At 44.1% G+C, this 20,989-nt stretch overlaps 1 protein-coding gene across 4 annotated transcripts in view; it reads left to right on the forward strand.

Annotated features, from left to right (window-relative positions):
• The first annotated feature begins 8,495 nt into the window (after nucleotides 1-8,495).
• LOC129841316 (mineralocorticoid receptor-like) overlaps nucleotides 8,496-20,989 on the forward strand; it is a 111,299-nt gene continuing 98,805 nt past the window's right edge. For 2 of the 4 annotated variants that reach the window (XM_055909526.1, XM_055909529.1), the window contains exons 1-2: nucleotides 8,496-8,960; nucleotides 10,807-12,753. In XM_055909526.1, the coding sequence (XP_055765501.1) occupies nucleotides 10,826-12,753 (1,928 nt within the window). In that variant the 5' untranslated portion in view covers nucleotides 8,496-8,960; nucleotides 10,807-10,825. Of the gene's footprint in view, nucleotides 8,989-10,806; nucleotides 12,754-20,989 lie in introns of all 4 variants that reach the window. The other 2 variants (XM_055909527.1, XM_055909528.1) reach the window with 2 other exon arrangements.

The raw sequence follows: 20,989 nt of genomic DNA on the forward strand, positions 1-20,989 counted from the left end.
TTACCTTGTCAGCTCGGGGATTCAATCTTGCAACCTTTCAGTTACTGTCCCAACGCTCTAACCACTAGGCTACCTGCTGCCCAACATTCTGGGTATGTGTAAATGTACTTAGTGAATAAAGGTGATTCTGAAACATTGTCTAGGCTATGCCCAAAAATGGAATAATAGTAGTTACAGTATTTGAATACATACTTCAATGTAAAAGGTCAACTGTCTGTTCACCCGTTAAATTTTTATGTCATAAATGCACACAGCAAAACTTGAAATATATATTTTTACTAGGCTACTAGCTCAATTAAATGAGAGATGTGCATGGCAATTTCGGAAATGCATCACGCCAGAAAATATGACAAATTTTCTTTGCAATGGTTATGAAGATTAAATAAATAGCAATTTGATTCCTGTGTAATTATTTTAGATCAAAACATGTCGATTTTCACCAACAGACAACGGCTGCATCTTGTTATGTTTTAATATTGTAATATACAGTATTGCAATTAATAAACATGCCATCATATTGCAAGTACTTACTTGCAATACAATACTTCAACCACTAGAAAATGTGCGTACGCATGGTCTGAAGTTTGGGTGGAGGTAAGGACATTCTCACGGCAAGTAAAATAACCAAAAAAAATATGTTTTTAGAATTGACAACTTTTGCAGGAAAACTTGTGCACGCACGTTTTGAGGTATATTATGTACTTACGCAATGTTTATAAATGAGGCCGCAGGCACCTTGGGCTATTTATGTTTTGAATGTTTTCCCTGCATCCCATGCTGCTTTGGCATCTGGTCCAACCCGGGCAAGGGGGAAGGAAACGTGTGCTAGAAGGCAACTGGGGAATATCAATTTGTAATCTACTTGACACAATTTGGTCAAACATCCCATTATGTAGTGATGAAAACGGACATGTTAATGTGCTGATCTGGAGTCAGGGGATGTAGCCTCTATACCCGGTGTTCCTACTAAATATTGATCATGTGTCTCATACTGCCAGGCAGCAGGAGTAAACAGGTTATTCAATAATAAACACGTTTCAGCTGGCTCGCCTATGCTTTAGTCAACAGTGTACAGCTGTAGGATCTTCATTTTAACCAGTTTAACCACTTTTGTATGGGTTGATGCATTTTTTTTGTAAGGGAAAATACATTTTGAGATTGGAGAGTACAAACCTCAGAAGCATTTTTAAAGCTCAAGTACACTACGCATTTTAAATGTCCTGCATTGCAGGAAAGTTCTCCTGCAAAAGGGTGATCAAATTAAGATCCTACATCTGTAGGCTAAATCCCCTAGGGGTTTCACATAAATACTGGCTAGCATTTTATATAGGGAGTAGGTTATTCCAGGCTTAGGTGTTATATCAACCTGTCTTATATTTATATCAATACAAAAACATGTTACGGTGTACTACTGTGTCAAAGGCTGGAGATAGTATTTGTTGATATTCACAAAGTACCTCAGAGTAGGAGTGCTGATCTAGGACCAGGTCTCCTCTTCCATATAATCTTATTATTTATTATTGAAAAGAAAAAACAGATCCTAGATCAGCACTCCTACTCTGAGATCCTGTGCTTTGTCTCTGAATGAACTTAGTAAAAGGAGACAGCTAACAGTCCGTTGAAGTCTCAAATGTGAAGGCTTAAGGTACGTGGCAAAAAGGATATTTAGACAGTCTGTCTTTGATTTCCATCGACCTCCTCTATTATGGGAACGAATCAAAGCGCTTAAACTTTATTTTGAGGGATCTAGAGGCCATATATTGGAGATTTGACTTTTTTTGATGACTCTCTCTCTCTCCCCATCTATTTCTTTCACTCACTCTCACATAATCTCTCTCTCTCCTCCCCACTCTCCCTCTTTCTCTCTCTCGCTCGCTATTTCCCCACGTGAGGTTATTATGTAGTCTGGGCACCTGTGAAAACACCGTAACCTTTCTCAGTGTGCCCTTCCTTATTATTGCCAAGAGGGACATACAAGCCATGGCCAGCCAGCGCCCAACAATGGATTCCTCTGAAAAACATTAGTAATTGCCCTGAGGGGAGAAATAACGTCGAATTGAATCAGTTTTCCAATATTATTTTTAGTTTTCAAAATATTTGCACGTGAATTTCCACCAAATCAGACTCAAACGTATGAGATGATGCGACCTCCATAACCCCACCTCTGTTTTTTATGTTACTAGTATCACTGCTGTAGGTTTGCTTTGCACATGCGTCCATTTTCATTCTTTCTCTCTGAATCACAATGTAGTTCAATGAGACAAATGGGTGGATGGACGGACTATTATACTGTAGTACATTATGGCTAATTGCTCTTTTACCAAATTGAATAAGTACATATAAAAGAAACACAAGAATCACAAAGAATCTGACTGGCTGTAGGCTGTAGTTTCCAAGTAGGCTTTGGTTATGTTATTTCACAATAACTGGCATTATATATTTGATATCAACTAGGCACATCACATTCATGTTCAACTTACTTCACTGACCCAATAACCATATGACACCTAACAGTCTTAACATGAGTCATATGTCTTATTTTGACAAAATGTAATTACGGTTGAGTACCTTAGCACCATTCCCTGACCTATATACTGCACATTAAGACTCTGGCTAGCTCCGGTTTCAAAAGAGATGAGTTAAGCCATGATAACAACACATACCCTTTAGCTGACCTTTATGGACTAGCTAGAGAGTTAGAACCCCACTGTGAAGACAATACTGTGTGTGCTCTATATGTGTGTGTGTGTGTGCATGTACTACGCCCCGTATGCATCATGGTGTGACGGCGCAATGCATCATGGACGTGTTAACTAAAATCGGACACACACAGTGAGACCAGGTTGCTCATCCAATATGCTCCTGGCTCGGCAGAGGATCCAACTCATTTACTAAAGAAATTGTTTACGGTAGCAATCGGACAGAGGCTGTCATTAGAGTTGTGTCTTGTGTGTTCCCCAAATGAGTCACTGTGTCCAAACAAACAACCTTATTGAAACCTACACCCATGGGCCTGTTAGCCCACTGAAACGTAAGACACACATAGCATGGACGACGGATACAAAAGGTGCCACACACGGGCAAGGCTGTCGAAGAACACTGCTTAAATTGGTGAAAGTGGGTACTGGCCTGTACACTTGACCAGTTGCGTGGGTTTATCGCAATCCAACCGCTTGACAGCTAAATATATTCACTGAGCTAAATAAAGAAGATGAGGTTGAGGAACTGTGTTATTAGACAAAACAAACTGTGTCATTCGACAAATTAAAGACACAATCAAATAGGGAGGAAATGGCTTAAATTTGTGAGGAAAAAACGTATTGTACTGAATACAACTGGTGACTGGTAGTGTCCCGAAAAAACTCTTTACTATCGCTGGAATTGAACATTAGCCAGTCAATGGCTGAGAAGAAAAATGACACTGCCGACATTCGAGAGTGGAACATTAACAAAGCGGGGGATGTCGGGTTGGCAGTCGGCTGATTAGAACTAACCCCATAATTACCACATACAGTGGAGACAGAAACTTCTGCTGTTGCGGAAGTGTTTTGTTTTGGAGTTAACATGCTCCAATTCACCTGTCCCCATGAGGCACCCTGTACCTCTCCCTCTCATGATCACGTCGCTGCTGCTGCTAGAGTAATCTGCCGTACCGTCTCCCGTACCGCCTGACTCCGATCACTGGAGCGGATGATGCCTCTAATCATAGTTATCATTCAACCAAGAGGACTAACTGTCACTACAGATGTTGGATGTTCATTTGATCACCCTGTTGCTGGAGAACTTTCCTGCAATGCAGGAACATTTAAACGTGTAGGGTATTTGAGCTTTAAAAACATTTCTGAAGTTTGTAATTTCCAAATTTTAGACATAATTTAATCCACATAATAATAAACATTTCCTGTTTCTGCAGGATTCTTTTCCTGCTGTAGTAAACAGACCTTAATCTTAGAGCAGATTTAGACACAGCTAGTTTGAATCCTGCTTCAAAAATACATCAGGTTTAGTGCCTGAAGCAAGTGAGATCCAAGAAACTACATAAAATCTTGATAATCAGAAATTATATACACTAAATGCATTGATTTATACCAGTAAAGTCCTTATAGTGAAAGTTCGCCAAAGACTTTAAAGGTCATGTATCATAATAACAATTTTAAAAACTATAAAACACACTTTTTTTGGGGGGGGGGGGGGTATTGCCATCTACAAGTGGTGTATATTCCATTTTTGGGGGCAAAATTTAATTGCAACCTGGCCTTTAAAGATCCATAAGCCCAGATAAATGATTTAACCCATCACGAAAAAGACATGTTTATGATCTGGTCTGTACCTAATGCAGGCAGGGATTGATTGGCGGCCATTTTGTGAGATAAATGAGGAAGAGCTGCCTGGCTGCCAGAGCGAAGGCGGGAAACTGTGGTGGTTATCTCCTCCTTGGGAACAAATGTCCTGCTCTTTTAAGCAGGTTTCCAACCATGCAGGATTAACAGCCAGCAGAGCAGACCAGGGCAAGGCTGCAGGTTGGGCTCTGTCTGTCCGTCTCTCAACACTGTCTGCTGGTAGATGTACTGTAGCTAGCTTCGCCTTGGTCATGGCCCTCAAATGAACCTGTAAATACAGGTTCTTTCTCTCTCTCTCTCTCTCTCTCTCTCTCTCTCTCTCTCTCTCTCTCTCGCTGTGAAGGATGGTAGGAGGAGCTATATATGAGGACGGCTCATTGTAATGGCTGGAATGGATTAAATGGAACGGTATCAAACACATAACACATATGGAAACCACGTTTTACTCAGGTCTATTTATTCCATTCCAGTCATTACAATGACTCTGTCCTCCTATAGCTCCTCCCACCAGCCTCCACTGCTCTCCACTGACTCCCAGCTGCCGATTCTCTTATTTGGGTTATGTCTGGCTCAGGGGAAACTGAACTGGGATCAGGGGATAATGAATTCAGCCCACTGTGTACAACTGTAGGGTTATGTCTGGCTCAGGGGAAACTGAACTGAGATCAGGGGATGCTGAATTCAGCCCACTGGGTACAACTGTAGGGTTATGTCTGGCTCAGGGGAAACTGAACTGGGATCAGGGGATACTGAATTCAGCCCACTGGGTACAACTGTTTTTGTTCCAGCCCAATACTTACAAAAATAATATACAAAAGTGAGAATGTTATCTCAAAGATGCAAACATGTCACACATCATGACAACTTTAACTTGACTGTACGTACATACCCCAACCAGAAGCCATAGATTACAGGCTACATCCGCACTAAGCTAAAGGGTAGAGCTGCCGCTTTCAAGGAGCGGGACTCTAACCAGAAAGCTTATATGAAATCTCGCTATCCCAAACAGGCAAAGCATCAATAGAGCACTAAGACTGAATCGTACTACACCGGCTCTGATGCTCGTCGGATGTGGCAGGACTTGGACAAACTATAACAGACTACAAAGGGGAAAACAGCCGCCCAGTGACACAAGCCTACCAGACGAGATAAATTACTTTTATGCTCACTTCGAGGCAAGTAACACTGAAACATGCATGAGAGCATCAGCTGTTCCGGACGACTGTGTGATCACGCTCTCAGTAGCCGATGTGAGTAAGACCTTTAAACAGGTCAAAATTCACAAGGCCGTAGGGCCAGACGGATTACCAGAACGTGTACTCCGAGCATGCGCTGACCAACTGACAAGTGTCTTCCCTGACATTTTCAACCTGTCCCTGACTAAATTTGTAATACCAACATGTTTCAAGCAGACCACCATAGTGCCTGTGCCCAAGAACACTAAGGTAACCTGCCTAAATAACTACCGACCAGTAGCACTCACGTCTGTAGCCATGAAGTTCTTTGAAAGGCTGGTCATGGCTCACATAAACACCATCATCCCCCCCTCCTCTCCCCTGTAACTATTCCCAAGGTCGTTGCTGTAAATGAGAATGTGTTCTCAGTCAACTTACCTGGTAAAATAAGGGTAAAATAAAAAATAAAACAATCCCAGAAACCCTAGACTCACTCCAATTTGCATACCGCACCAACAGATCCACAGAGGATGCAATCTCTATTCCACTCCAAACTGCCCTTTCACACCTGGACAAAAGGAACACCTATGTGAGAATGCTATTCATTGACTACAGCTCAGCGTTCAACACCATAGTGCCCTCGAAGCTCATCACTAAGCTAAGGACCCTGGGACTAAACACCTCCCTCTGCAACTGGATCCTGGAGATCCTGATGGGCCGACCCCGGGTGGTAAGGGTAGATAACAACACATCCTCCACGCTGATCCTCAACACGGGGGCCCCTCACAGGTGCGTGCTCAGTCCCCTCCTGTACTCTCTGTTCACTCATGACTGCAGGCCAGGCATGACTCCAACACCATCATTAAGTTTGCCGATGACACAACAGTGGTAGGCCTGATCCCTGACAACGACGAGACAGCCTATAGGAAGGAGGTCAGAGACCTGGCCGTGTGGTGCCAGGACAACAACCTCTCCCTCAACGTGATCAAGACAAAGCAGATGATTGTGGACTACAGGAAAAGAAGGACCGAGCACAGCCCCATTCTCATCAACTTGCAGTGGAGCAGGTTGAGAGCTTCAAGTTCCTTGTCGTTAACATCACCAACAAACTATCATTGTCCAAACACACCAAGACAGTTGTGAAGAGGGCACGACAAAGACTATTCCCATTCAGGAGACTGAAAAGATTTGGCATGGGTCCTCAGATCCTCAAAAGGTTCTACAGCTGCACCATCGAGAGCATCCTGACTGGTTGCATCACTGCCTGGTATGGCAACTGCTCGGCCTCCGACCGCAAGGCACTACAGAGGGTAGTGCGTACGGCCCAGTACATCACTGGGGCCAAGCTTCCTACCATCCAGGACCTATATACCAGGCGGTGTCAGAGGAAGGCTTAAAAAGTGTAAAAGACTCTTGCCACCCTTGTCATAGACTGTTCTCTCTGCTACCGCAAGGGCAAAGAGGTACCGAAGCACCAAGTCTAGGTCCAACAGCTTCTACCTCCAAGCCATAAGTCTCCTGAAGAGCTAATCAAATGGCTACCCAGACTATTTGCATTGCACCCCCCCACCCCTTTTACGCTGCTGCTACTCTCTGTTTATTATCTATGCAGAGTCACTTTAACTCTACCTACATGTACATATTACCTCAATTACCTCGACTAACCGGTGTCCCCGCACATTGACTCTGTACCGGTACCCCTGGTATACAGCCTCGCTATTTTTATTTTACTGCTACTCTTTAATTGTTTGTTAATGTTCTTTTTTTCTTTTTTACTTAACACTTCTTTTTTCTTAAAACTTTATTGTTGGTTAACGGCTGGTAAGTAAGCATTTCACTGTAAGGTCTACACTTCTTGTATTCCCGCGCATGTGACAAATACAATTTGATTTGATACGATTTGGAGTGTCAGATCAGAAACTGAAATATAGCGCCATCCTGTGGACACAATTTCTCCAGTCACAACATGTTGCAATACTGAAATAAAACTGAGAGCTCCACTGTATCTCTCTATAAAGCCGAGAGAAATCACTGAATTCACCTCTATGACTGAGTGACGTGTCCAGTGTGCTGGTATTTATATATTATGGGTTATTAGTCACTCCTATCTCAGATCAAAGGATGTAGTCAGAGGAAAAGCACCAACATCCTGTTTTGATTTCACTCTGCTAACACTACACAGCAGAATGGTTTTTCATCATCTGAACAAGACTTGTGTATTATCATGTATCATTCCCACTACATATCATCATTAAGGCTAATTTGATGCTTATTTATGATTCATAGGCACTAAATACTTACTGTTGTTGATGGTTTTATCTTCATAACCTATCTCTGACTAAGAAAGGTTGCTAGATTATGCAGCCAGTTCCTGCCAAGGGGGAAGATGTAACAGTCTCATTAGGCCTATGCCCTATATGTCAGACAGTTTTTAACATATATCCACTTCAGGGTCTGTGGGTGTTTTTGTCTAGTACTCAAACAACAAGTTGGCATACAGTTAGTAAAACCTCACACCAGCACATTATTGCAGATAAATGTGCAAAATGTCAGCCTTGCAAAGCACAGTGCCATTGTCAAAGAGCAATACAGAGATTTCAAAGTGGTAAACGATGCATAATATACCTCTTTTTTTGCAACATGAATAGGGCTACTGTGTATTTTATTCATGTTGAATGTAGGCCTATTAGTAAATGTCGTATTTATAGTCTACTGCAATGTATTATTCTGTTCTACACTAAACAATTTTTTGACAGCTGTCATGTTTATTTCATCTTGTTCAACGCTCTTGAGACGGGTTTCCTCCTATCCGAAAAGCATTTTGAGTATTAAGTATTAAAACTGAGAAACTCAACCATACTTCAAATGTAAAGGTGCCCTATTTCCAGCGCAATAGCGTACCTGTGCTCAGGAGCCTGCGACCGAACGCACTCCCCTCCCTCCCTCCCCTCCACTCTCCCTCTCTCGTCCCCGCCACCCCTTCAGAGTGTGTATTGCACTCGTTACAGAAGGAGGGTTCATGTGCACAGAATGACGTCGCACTGCAAGTCTGTCTGACTCCTTCGCTGTTTTTATCAGTCATTCTATCGAAGGGCTAGAAAATCATAAATCTGCGGAATTATGGTCCGAATGTGAGAATATCTGATGCGTCCGATCTATATGTCGCTCTCGATCGGTGTGTCAAAGCAGCGTCTTGATGTTGAGGATTACGAGTGATACAGGCTACGCAGCTCAGCAGAGTTCTAGTCTACTGTTCTGTGCGTTGAACTGTCAGAACTGAAACTAGTGGATGTATGGCAAGAGAAAATGCACAATAGCTGAAGTGGGGGATATTGTAAAGAAGAAGAAATAAGGTACAGGCTTGGTTTCGTGTCTTTATTCTCTCTTCTGGATTATTGCCGCCCAGCAACACAGCCACTTGACAAATCTGAATGTCGTAATTAAGGTAAGGGCGCAGAATGATATAGCTCGAGGTAGGTAAACGACGTGTGGTTATTATAATACTTAGATTATTATGTCAACTCCCTAAACGAAATGTACATCACTTTAATTGTCACCTGAATTATCCCAAGGAAATCTTTAACTTTGAACTATGTCCTGAGGACCCGCTCAGGCAGATTGTGACCTACAGTATAGGCTATAAATACAATTAAAGGCTGCTCTCTTTCTCTCTAAACAATAAAAAATAGCCTAATAATAATAATTTCACGTATTTGCGCCCAGCAAGCTATTGGCGCATTTATTTATTATGGAATCTAAACTTAAAATCAGTTGTTTATGACTTTTCAAAGATCAGTTAATAACAATTTGAACTTTGTCTCCAGCGACATTTCCAGTAGATAGTAATTATTTACAAAAAGAAATAATGGATAAGAGTACGGCTTGCTCTGCTGTCATTGCAGAACTGCGATGTCTGAAATTATCTGCATTCTAACTATTAATGCACTTTTTAAATAGTTTTGCACACTCTTCGACCAGTTGCCATCAATGTCAAAACTGTGATGTGCATTTTGGTAGATCAGATTGCCCCCAAAAATATTGCATAGCCTTCATCTGTCGTTACAACCTGGCATGTAGCCTACCTGTTTTTGTAGTTTGTGCGTCGACAACTATCCTATCTCATAAGCGTTCTCATTTAGTATAGCCTAACCCGTAATTAGGTCACCTCAATCAAAATATCAGTGTTTTTCTTTAGTCCTTCTCTTTGACAGTAGGCTAAAACATAAGTTTACCAGGGCATAAGTTTAGGAACAACAACATTACGCATAATATAAAGGGCTAAATGTGATAGCATGGGTCAATATTGCGCATTGACTTATTCTCGAAAGTTGTTTTATGTTTTCCAGAAGACGCTCAAAGACAGATACCATTTTCAAGTTATGTCGCAGCTATGTTGTGTCTGAAAAAACAATAGGGGATTGACAGAATAGTCGGACCAATCCGTGAATGGCGTGATGAAAGTTTATGTGACGCTGGGTCTGTCTCTATCCAATGGAAGTGCCCAAGAGGAGGAAATGAACACTATAAAACTACGTCATGTGTTTAAAAAAAAAATCTAACTGTACTGACTTGGCGATTTAATAGTACAGTTAGTGCAATTAATCCTGCAAACTAGAAATGATCATGTCATACATTTAAAGAAATGCATTTCAGAAGGAACTTGTTATGTAGGTTAACGTGTGATGGGGAATTGAGTCATCTAACTATTATTACTCAGACATGACAAGACACAATCTATAAAAATAATTTAATAATCGTTCTATGACCCCCCCCCCCCCCATAAGGCTCTGGTCAAAAGTAGTGCACTTTAAAGGGAATAGGGTGCCATTTGGGACATCATACCTTAGACATAGTTCCCCTATATAACCATTTCAGGGATTCTTAATTTAAAAACCAAAGCAAATAAACAGTTAACTAAGTGAGGAGGAATGTCTAAATGATTTTCCAGAAATTAATATGACTTGATTGACAGAGAAAATGCTTGCTGATTTAAAAGGATACTTAACTTGGATACTGTAGATGTTTGGCATCATTTTCCCACTATAAAACACACTTAAGTCAATCTTAATGAAATCGTCATCCATTAAATAAATACTTTACACTGTTCATGATTTAATAAATATTCGTGTTAAATTACAGTTTTTATATTCAGTAGTATGCTCTCAGCTTCGGCAATGTGAGATTCCAGTGGCTTTTGCATGCTATGTTAATAATGCATACAAAATACCCTACCACTTTGAATTCATATTTAAACAGCATTCATCAAATTAATGTATTCCTTCAACCTGCAGGTAAATCAATGACCCAGCGATGGAGACCAAAAGATACCCAAGTTTCTTTGAAGGATCCACGGACACAGAGAAGAACAGATGGTCCCATGTCCCCAGCAGTGCTCTGGACTACTGCTGCAGCGGAGCCGAGGAGGCCGACAGCCTGAACCTGAACAGCAACAGTGATGTCCTGATGGACATAGTCAATGTCAGCTGCTCCCCCAGCAGCAACACGGCCGACAGCAAGGAGAGTAACAATAACAACGAAGAGAAGAAGAAGCCAGAGCAGCAGCCTACTCTCAAACTGACCCAGAACCAGCACCAGCCTTTTGTTCTCCCCCTCTTTAACAGTTCCCTCCATGGGAGGAAGCCAGAGATGATGGACTCCAAGGAGCTGTCCAAAACTGTGGCTGAGTCCATGGGCTTGTATATGAACGCGGCCAGGGAGGCCACAGACTTTGGCGGCTTCGGCCAACAGGGGGGTCATTGTAGTACGGGGAAGATGTACCCAGCGGGAGTTTGCGGGCGCCCCTGTCTCGAGGACAGCCAGTGTGCTGCGTCCGCGGGGAGCCCCAAGGTGAAGTCCCCTTCTACGGGGTTCCCGAAGCAGCCTAGCTCCACCCCAGGGGATTGCTGCTCATCTGGAACCCCAGCAGGGTCAGCCGTCTTGGGTTTGTCTCTGTCCTGCAGCCCACAGACGCCCAGCTCCATCTCCAGCCCCGGGGGCAGCAACAACCTAGTTTCGTCCACCACCAGCCCCACCTGCTTTGGGGGGCCGTTCTCCTGTTCGACCATCAGTAACCCCGTCAACCAGCATAACGCTGCCGGACCAGCTCTGGCCCACAACCACATCCACAGGAGGAACTCGGCCACCTGCAGCCCGGCAGGCTCCAGCACGGTGGGGTCGCCTCCACTCACCAGCCCACTCAATGTGATGCGCTCGCCCATCTCCAGCCCCCAGAGCATGAGCAGCGTGCGCTCCCCACCGTCATGCAGCACCTCTACCAACATGAGGTCATCGTCTGTCTCCAGCCCCACTGGCAGCACCAACAACATGAGGGCTTCATCGTCTATCTCCAGTCCGACCACGGGGGGCCCCATGGCAATGTCCTTGAGCCCCAGGAACTCCTCTGGCGGCGGGGGTGGGTTTGCTGTGTCCAGCCCTGCTAGTGAACTGGGCCTGGTCCAGAATGACTCCAACAGTCCCGAGGGACGAAGAGACCAGCAGGATTTCAAGGAGTTTGAGTTCCCCAAGGTGGAGAGCGTGGACGGGGAGATGTTCAACGTAGGCCTGGACCACATGGGTATGGTGAAGTTCATCAAGAATGAACCCGACACGGACTATAGGAGCATGTGTCTGGGTAATGGTAGCAACAACACAAAGTGTAACCAGGCCACCGGCTGCCCCGGCAATGGCTCACCTTTCATCACACAGATAAAAAGTGAGCCAAACAAAGATGGCGGCGGATGCATGAATCCTCAGTGCTACACTGAGCAGCAGCAGCAACACTCTATGGGTCTCTTCCAGTCAGGTCCGTCCGAGATCACCTACTTGTCTCTGAGGGACAACATTGACGAATACAGTCTCTCTGGGATCTTGGGACCTCCGGGCACGGAGATGAATGGCAGTTACGAAGCCGGCGTGTTCCCCCACAACCTCCTGTCTAAAGTTAAACAAGAGAACAACGATGGCAGCTACTACCAAGAGAACAACAACAACGTTGTGCCCACCTCGGCCATTGTGGGTGTTAATTCAGGCGGACACTCGTTTCACTACCAGATCGGAGCGCAGGGGACAATGTCTTTCTCACGGCACGACCCAAGGGATCACGGGACGAACCCCTTGTTGAATCTAATTTCGCCTGTTACCGCGTTAATGGAGTCGTGGAAATCTCGGCCCGGCATGTCGCAGGGTCCAAGAGGAGATGGCTATCCAGGTCACGGCTGCATGCCAGACAGCATGTCAAGGTAAGAAAGAAATCAATGTATGGACAAAAACAAACAGCATTGTGGGTACTCTAGTGCTGCTGCACAACTCCAGCACAGTAAGAGCGGCTGGCTGGCTCAGAAATGTTTGTTACTTTCAAAATAGAAAAGTTTAAAGAGAAAACAAACTGCATTGTGGGTACTGTAGTGCTGCTGTACAACTCCAGCACAGTAAGAGCGGCTGGCTGGCTCAGAAATGTTTGTTACTTTCAAAATAGAAACGTTTAAAGAGAAAACAAACTGCATTGTGGGTACTGTAGTGCTGCTGCACAACTCCAGTACAGTAAGAGTACTGGCTCAGAAACTGTTATGTTACTTTAGACTTGTTATAAGACGTGATGGATTGTCCACAGCATCTGCACAAAGCCAGTGGTATAATCCAAGGGCTCTCATGTGCAGAGAGATGCTCCCTGCTATGTAGCTTTTGGGTGGAACTGAGTCTGTTTACTACAGTGTGACAGGATGAATGAAGGGGACAGTGTGTCTGACTTAAAGACCGTGTTGCTCAGGACCCGAGGGGTTAAAGAAGAGCGTTTGCTCCGAGTCGGGGACTACCAAAATACTAATAACAACAAGGCTTGGGAAAGGGAAAAGCAGTGGGATGTTGGCTTGGCTGGGAGAACAGGAACTAAGGGATGGGGTCTAGCATGGGAGAGCAACATCGCAACATACACTGCTGCCCTGGCCCTATTCTCTACTGTATCTAACAGAGGTTAAAGTTTGCTCTCTTATCAGAGCTATGTGTATGGACAAAAACAACATTTATTGTACTCTTATTGAGAGTTCCTGAAGGGACCTTGTGTAATGCAAATATATTTTTACGAGCCTGGGCTGGCCATTATGTGGCGACGTCATAAATTATTATGAATGATTGATCAGATGCTTTTGTTGCCAGATGTAGGAAACAAACAGTTGCTTTGCAGGGCAGAGCCCCGGCCACCAAACAAAAACAAACATGCAGAAAAACGGTTTGTTTTGCACAGGCAAATATGGCAACGTCTAACTTTGACACAGTTGTTGTCCGGACAGTTTGTCTGATGTCCCAGTTGAGTGTGAAGCTAAATACAGCATTATGATATTAAGATCCAGGATGAATAAAACTAAAGTATCACAGCTATGAAACCAACCAGGAAATTGGAAAAAATTGTCCAATTTTGTTGCAATTTCAGTATGTGAAGGAGTTACATAAGGAATTCCTTCCTTGTAGAATGAGTTGATTTGTTTACAGTTAATTTAAAGATATGAAGATATGATTATGGCTGTGGTATTTGGAGAGTTTGGGATTTGTTTTGCGTGTGATATATTTCTTCATTTTTTCATTTCACAGAGGGGATGTATATTAATGGTGGTATAAAATCTGAGCTGATCACCGAAGTCGTAAAAGTATGCGCGACATGGCACACTGTAAATGCCCTGCTTATTATTGCATTTTTACCAGCTCGAGTCAGTGCAGGAAGCACTAAACAAATCTGCAAACGGTGTCCCCTCCTGACTTACAAAACCTTGATAGGCAGATGTTTCCCTAAGAGAAATACATGTGATTATTTGTGGCAATGGGGCCTGGCTTGGTATGTTTGTGTTTGTTGGTTTTCCCCAGAGACAAGCAGAGAAGATTAGGCCGACTAGGAACTAGGCTAGCAGAATGGGTCAATGTGTTCCAATTTGGTTGCAACCAATGATTTATATATACACTAGTTGACTGATAGGGGGCGCTGTGTTGAAACCACCATGCCTCCATTTTAGCACTCCCTTACGTTGTAAAACATATTTTGGAAGCTTTAGAAAGGCATTTATTAATGTCTACATTAATTTTGCCACATGTATTATATTACAGACACCTTAATGCATAATATTACATTATATTATGTGAGCTAAACATAAAATAAAATTAAAAAAAGACATAATATATTTTCCTTTAGTATATATTTTTTCGCTTACTAATGCTACTTTCCCCACTATAGCAAAAGATACTTCAATACATGTAATTGTGTCATTAAAACATTTAATTGATATACTGTAGAATTCCATTCATTCCTATGGAGGACTGCTCCTACTGGGGGAAGTGCCAATATGTCCGACCGGTGACTTCAAAGCCTCTCAACGGCCAATACATAGCATCAGCAATCCAGGGTTTATATACATCATTGGTCGTAACTAATGATTTCTCTCTCTCCCCAACCACTTTATTTGAACACACTCACAAACAGATCTACAACAATTATCCAGTCTCACTCAAAATAGCACCAATAGCACCATCAGGCTGGCTAAAAATGGGGCAATGATCATGTCAGCCTTTGTCCTGAGGCTGTTATGTTGGTCCAGGAGGTCAGTCCCTGTCCCATTGACCTCCTATCGATAGACCAGGCTACAATTCATCCAGTTGTTCTGGCTGTCTGATCAGGGCTATTCTTGTCATACTTGGCTATGGAATGGTCAGTCCACTTTTGGCATTCAGGATGTACAGTAGAGTATGTGACAGGGGGTTAGGGCATGTATTCAAAAAGTGTTTTTAGAGTACGAGTGCTGATCTAGGGTCAGGTTATAAAATGTAACTGATCCTAGATCGGCACTCCTAATCTAAAGACTCTTTGTGAATATGGGCCCAGAGACATAGTTGAGATCAGGTGGGAATGAGTTAGATTTACATGCCATTCTGTCAGTTCAATTTCTATGGTTATATGCAAACTCATGTCATTTACTGTAACAACACAATAAAAAAACTATTTTCTACTGCACTTTACGACCTAAATACTTGACTCTGCTTGTATAACTCTCTCTAACCCCCTCTTTCAAGATATCTGGCCTGGTTTGACCCCCCACTGATTTGAATAATGCTGGCTCATGATTAACAGAAATCAATTTCTCTTTCAACAGTGAGAAGGATTATCCCTAGGGTACGAGCAGCAAATGAACTCAATGGTTTTTCCTAAACGGTTGGCCCGCCCCTGGCTTCATTGTGTTTTAAATCAATACTGGACACAGAGGAATAGCCGGATGTTTGATTGGCAGAGAGGGAGCTGATGTCTATGTGCAGTGGAGTGACTATACGTGTGTTTGTCTTTACACACGTGTGTGTGTGTGTGTGTGTGTGTGTGTGTGTGTGTGTGTGTGTGTGTGTGTGTGTGTGTGTGTGTGTGTGTGTGTGTGTGTGTGTGTGTGCGTGCGTGCGTGCGTGCGTGCGTGCGTGCGTGCGTGCGTGCGTGCCAGCTGCGCCTGCCTACAGTATCTGTGGGTTTCTGTGGGATAACAAGGCATGCAGTTCCTGCCAAATGATCTGGCCGTTACCTTGGAGACAACCTGTCTCTTCCCCTATGGTGGGAGCCAGAGCTTCAAGTGATGTTGACGGGATCACTGCCACCCTAGGCCTAATGAGATACAGCTTAGCCCCCTAATGTCAGGCAGGATGACAGTCAGAGGTGGGGCCTGGTCTGGCCGTATGGCAGAGACCCAGATACAGACACAGCTCTGGAACTGCCCCTCTCTATAAAACTATACACTTAGCTCCTCACAGGAGAGGTTCAATCCAACACGCACTGGGGAAGACTAGCCAGAGTCCTGCTGCTCTCAGAGAAACACTTCATTCCAACTACACATAGCTCATCACAAAAGGGGTTCAATCAAAACTGCACTGCAGAAGACCCATGTGGTTAAGAAATATTGCCTTTTTTAGTTATATTCCTGTGCTGAGATTGCTTGTTTTTATGTGATTAATCAAAGTTTTTGGGACTCAGTTTTAATCACAATCACAATGTATATGGTACCTATTAATTACATTTTAATAGTTCCAAGTAGCCAAGCGTTGCCACAGTGTGAGTTGGATTAACCTCCTGCCAGGTTCACATAACCCCAAAAAGTCCAATTGCAGGAATTCTATGGTCCAGTTCAGCACTGGATGGGTTAGTATTGTGCACAGGCCAGTATTTCATCAAGAGAAAGTTACATAACCATTAAAAACCAGCAAGAAACTGGAACTTCCTTTGATCAACTGAAGCCTTGGATGGCAGGGAGGGAGGGAGGGAGAGAAGGAGGGAAAGAGAAAGAAAGATTGAAACAGAGACAGAGAGGGAGAGAAAATCGAGAGCGAGAGAAAATCGAGAGACTGCTAGGTCGAAGTAGAGAGAGAAATCCCTGTGCAGTTAGTATTTTTTTCAGGCTTCACTTTGGTTTCCTCTGTAAATGGGGTAATGTTTTTAATTAAAAATGACTGTTCGTCGGAGGAGTCTGGATTACTCAGAGCGAAAGCGTTTTAACTTTAATTCACAAGAGCAAAAAAAAAAGAGAGAGAGAAAAAGAATCTCCTTGGCCCAGAATTATTTTCCGTCAGAGCCTGGTTTGCTTCAGTGCTTTGGGAGAACCAGGTGGCCAGCTGTATGCGGTGCAGAGATTGACATTTTGAACGCAGAGGATTTCCCCTGCTGTATTTAAATAAGATTATATTTGACTGTATGTTTGTAGGGAATCCGATAGAAGTATTTACTGTTTAAAGCTTGTAGGGCACCCTATAGTCCCATGTACAATACAGTACCACCTCAAAGTCTATGTAAAAGCTTAAAATCTTATTTTCAGTCTAGTTTCCTTACCTCCTCAATTGAGATATACACAGCGATGATCAAATGATAAATTATCTGAACAAAATATATTATAATACAATGACCTAGTTTTGGGTGCTGGATTATTTGTGTGCTCATTCCCTAAATCTCTTGTCACCCTATTTAGAGAGTTCCCTGTTAAGCATTGACTGGGACTATGCTACAGTGTGTTGACATTTATAGAGTTTTGTTTCAAACTCTTGAGACGCCATCCTAAATGACGAGCTACTTACAGGATAAATGATGTCAAGCACCATTAAGTCATGGAAATGGTGTTAGTGTGTCACGGCCGTCAAAAGGAGGAGACCAAGGCGCAGCGTCGTATGCATACATTCTTCTTTAATACAAGAATGAAAACCAAACAAACCGTGAAGCTATACAAATGAGTGCTGACAGGCAACTACACATAGACAAGAACCCACAAATACCCCAGGGAAATGGCTATCTAAATATGGGCCCCAATCAGAGACAACGATAAACAGCTGCCTCTGATTGGGAACCATATCAGGCCACCATAGACATATATATACCTAGACCTACAAAACCCCTAGATATACAAAAACCCTAAACAAGACAAAACTAGTATACCCACCCTAGTCACACCCTGACCTAACCAAAATAATAAAGAAAACATAGATAACTAAGGTCAGGGCGTGACATAGTGTTTAAATCAATGTGGCCAGGGACAAAATTAAGATACAACCTAAAATGCCCAGTACACTTTTAGGTACCTAGTAGGTGGCTGGGTCTAAATCAGTACCACAAACATGCAAATACAAAAAGAAAACATATTTCTCTCTCATCCTCCCACTAAATGTTATGCTTATGGATAAAAGAGAGTATTGATTTAAAGTTACGCCGACGTTTATTTTTTGCACATACTACATCTAGTCATTGTACTTCTATGGCACCAGCCTGGAGAAGAGGAGTAGAATCGAGTCAGGCGGATGGGAGGAAGTGCCGGTTAAAAAGGAAAAGAGAACGCTTTGCCTCTGGACCTGGGCCAAGTCCCAATGTTCTACTGGCAGGATGAAAGGGCAGTCTCCTGAGAGAACGCTAATAGCCCTTTAATTGTATGTTCTTCTACTAAATTAATGAGTAGCATTGATTTGATTAATTCAGACGCGGCTGGATACTAATATCGAATTAAATCCACGTCCTCGTGGTGTGCCTTGATACGACTGGCCCCGGTGCATTGTGGGTTGTGAGGCTGTGAGGGACGTTAGTTGCTTGTTTGGGATGTGAAAGTGAGACAGGGGTGTTGGGGGTCATGTCCAAGGTGTCTTTACCTGCCCTAGCAAGGAAGGTGTTCCTTGAGGAGGTAAAAAAATTGAAGTCTGGGTCTTTGCTAATTCCACGTGGTCACATGAGAACTACTGTATGTCGGCTCCTCACCTTTGTGTTTGTGTGGGACTTACACACACACTATTTTATGTTGAGTGCAGTATAATGCTGGATAAAAGAGGACTTATTAAACGACAGAGCTAACAGATGGGAAGTTAGTCATAGACTGGAGATATCACAGGGGTGATATATAAAAACACCAGTCATTATTGTCACTACAAGGATTGTGAGAGAAATGTGCTCAAAAATAATTACTTGAAGCTGTGGACTAAAATAAAATAATTATTACAGTTGTCTTATGAAATATATTTTGTATTATGACATTCAAAGACTGCCTTAGTTAAAAACACAGAACATGATTCTCTTCATAAAAAGATGAGAGGAGAAAGGAAGGATATGACCTAATTAATTGATACTCTTACAGCGGTAACTACTAGTTTCCTACCTCCCCGTCTTTCTCTGTTGCGGCATCTCCCCTCTCTCCCACTCTCTGACTGTACATTCCTCTCTCCCTTCCCCCCTTTTCTCTCTCGTTCACTCTCTGACTGTGCCTCCCTCCTTTCTCCTCTCTCTCTCCCTCTCTCTTATTGTACCTTCCTCCCTCCCTCCTTTCCCCTCTCTCTCTCTTACTGTACCTCCCTCCCTTCTTTCCCCTCTCTCTCTCTTACTGTACCTCCCTCTCTGTACCTTCCTCCTTCCCTCCCTCCTTTCCCGTCTCTCTCTCTTACTGTACCTCCCTCTCTGTACCTTCCTCCTTCCCTCCCTCCTTTCCCCTCTCTCTCTCTTACTGTACCTCCCTCTCTGTACCTTCCTCCTTCCCTCCCTCCTTTCCCTTCTCTCTCTCTTACTGTACCTCCCTCTCTATACCTTCCTCCTTCCCTCCCTCCTTTCCCCTCTCTCTCTTACTGTACCTCCCTCTCTGTACCTTCCTCCTTCCCTCCCTCCTTTCCCCTCTCTCTCTCTCTTACTGTACCTCCCTCTCTGTACCTTCCTCCTTCCCTCCCTCCTTTCCCCTCTCTCTCTCTTACTGTACCTCCCTCTCTGTACCTTCCGCCTTCCCTCCCTCCTTTCCCCACTCTCTCTCTTACTGTACCTCCCTCCCTCCTTTCCCCCCTCTCTCTCTTACTGTACCTCCCCCTCTGTACCTTCCTCCTTCCCTCCCTCCTTTCCCCTCTCTCTCTCTTACTGTACCTCCCTCCCTGTACCTTCCTCCTTCCCTCCCTCCTTTCTCCTCTCTCTCTCTTACTGTACCTCCCCCCTTCCCTCCTTTCCCCTCTCTATCTCTGACTGTACCTTTCTCCCTCCCTTCTTTCCCCTCTCTCTCTCTTACTCTACCTCCCTCCCTCCTTTCCCCTCTCTCTCTCTTACTGTACCTCCCTCTCTGTACCTTCCTCCTTCCGTCCCTCCTTTCCCCACTCTCTCTCTTACTGTACCTCCCCCCCTCCCTCCTTTCCCCTCTCTCTCACTGACTGTACCTTCCTCCTTCCCTCCCTCCTTTCTCCTCTCTCTCTTACTGTACCTCCTACCCTGTACCTTCCTCCTTCCCTCCCTCCTTTCCCCACTCTCTCTCTTACTGTACCTCCCTCCCTCCTTTCCCCACTCTCTCTCTTACTGTACCTCCCCCCTCCCTCCTTTCCCCTCTCTCTCTCTGACTGTACCTTTCTCCTTCCCTCCCTCCTTTCCCCTCTCTCTCTCTGACTGTACCTTCCTCCTTCCCTCCCTCCTTTCCCCTCTCTCTCTCTGACTGTACCTTCCTCCTTCCCTCCCTCCTTGCCCCACTCTCTCTCTTACTGTACCTCCCTCCCTCCTTTCCCCTCTCTCTCTCTTACTGTACCTCCCTCCCTGTACCTTCCTCCTTCCTTCCCTCCCTCCTTTCTCCTCTCTCTCTCTTACTGTACCTCCCCCCCTCCCTCCTTTCCCCTCTCTCTCTCTGACTGTACCTTTCTCCCTCCCTCCTTTCCCCTCTCTCTCTCTTACTCTACCTCCCTCCCTCCTTTCCCCTCTCTCTCTCTTACTGTACCTCCCACCCTGTACCTCCCCCCCTCCCTCCTTTCCCCTCTCTCTCTCTGACTGTACCTTTCTCCCTCCCTCCTTTCCCCTCTCTCTCTCTTACTCTACCTCCCTCCCTCCTTTCCCCTCTCTCTCTCTGACTGTACCTTCCTCCTTCCCTCCCTCCTTGCCCCACTCTCTCTCTTACTGTACCTCCCTCCCTCCTTTCCCTTCTCTCTCTCTTATTGTACCTCCCTCTCTATACCTTCCTCCTTCCCTCCCTCCTTTCCCCTCTC

The sequence above is a fragment of the Salvelinus fontinalis genome, chromosome 42 (genome assembly GCF_029448725.1).
Source record: "Salvelinus fontinalis isolate EN_2023a chromosome 42, ASM2944872v1, whole genome shotgun sequence".
Lineage (NCBI taxonomy): Eukaryota > Metazoa > Chordata > Actinopteri > Salmoniformes > Salmonidae > Salvelinus > Salvelinus fontinalis.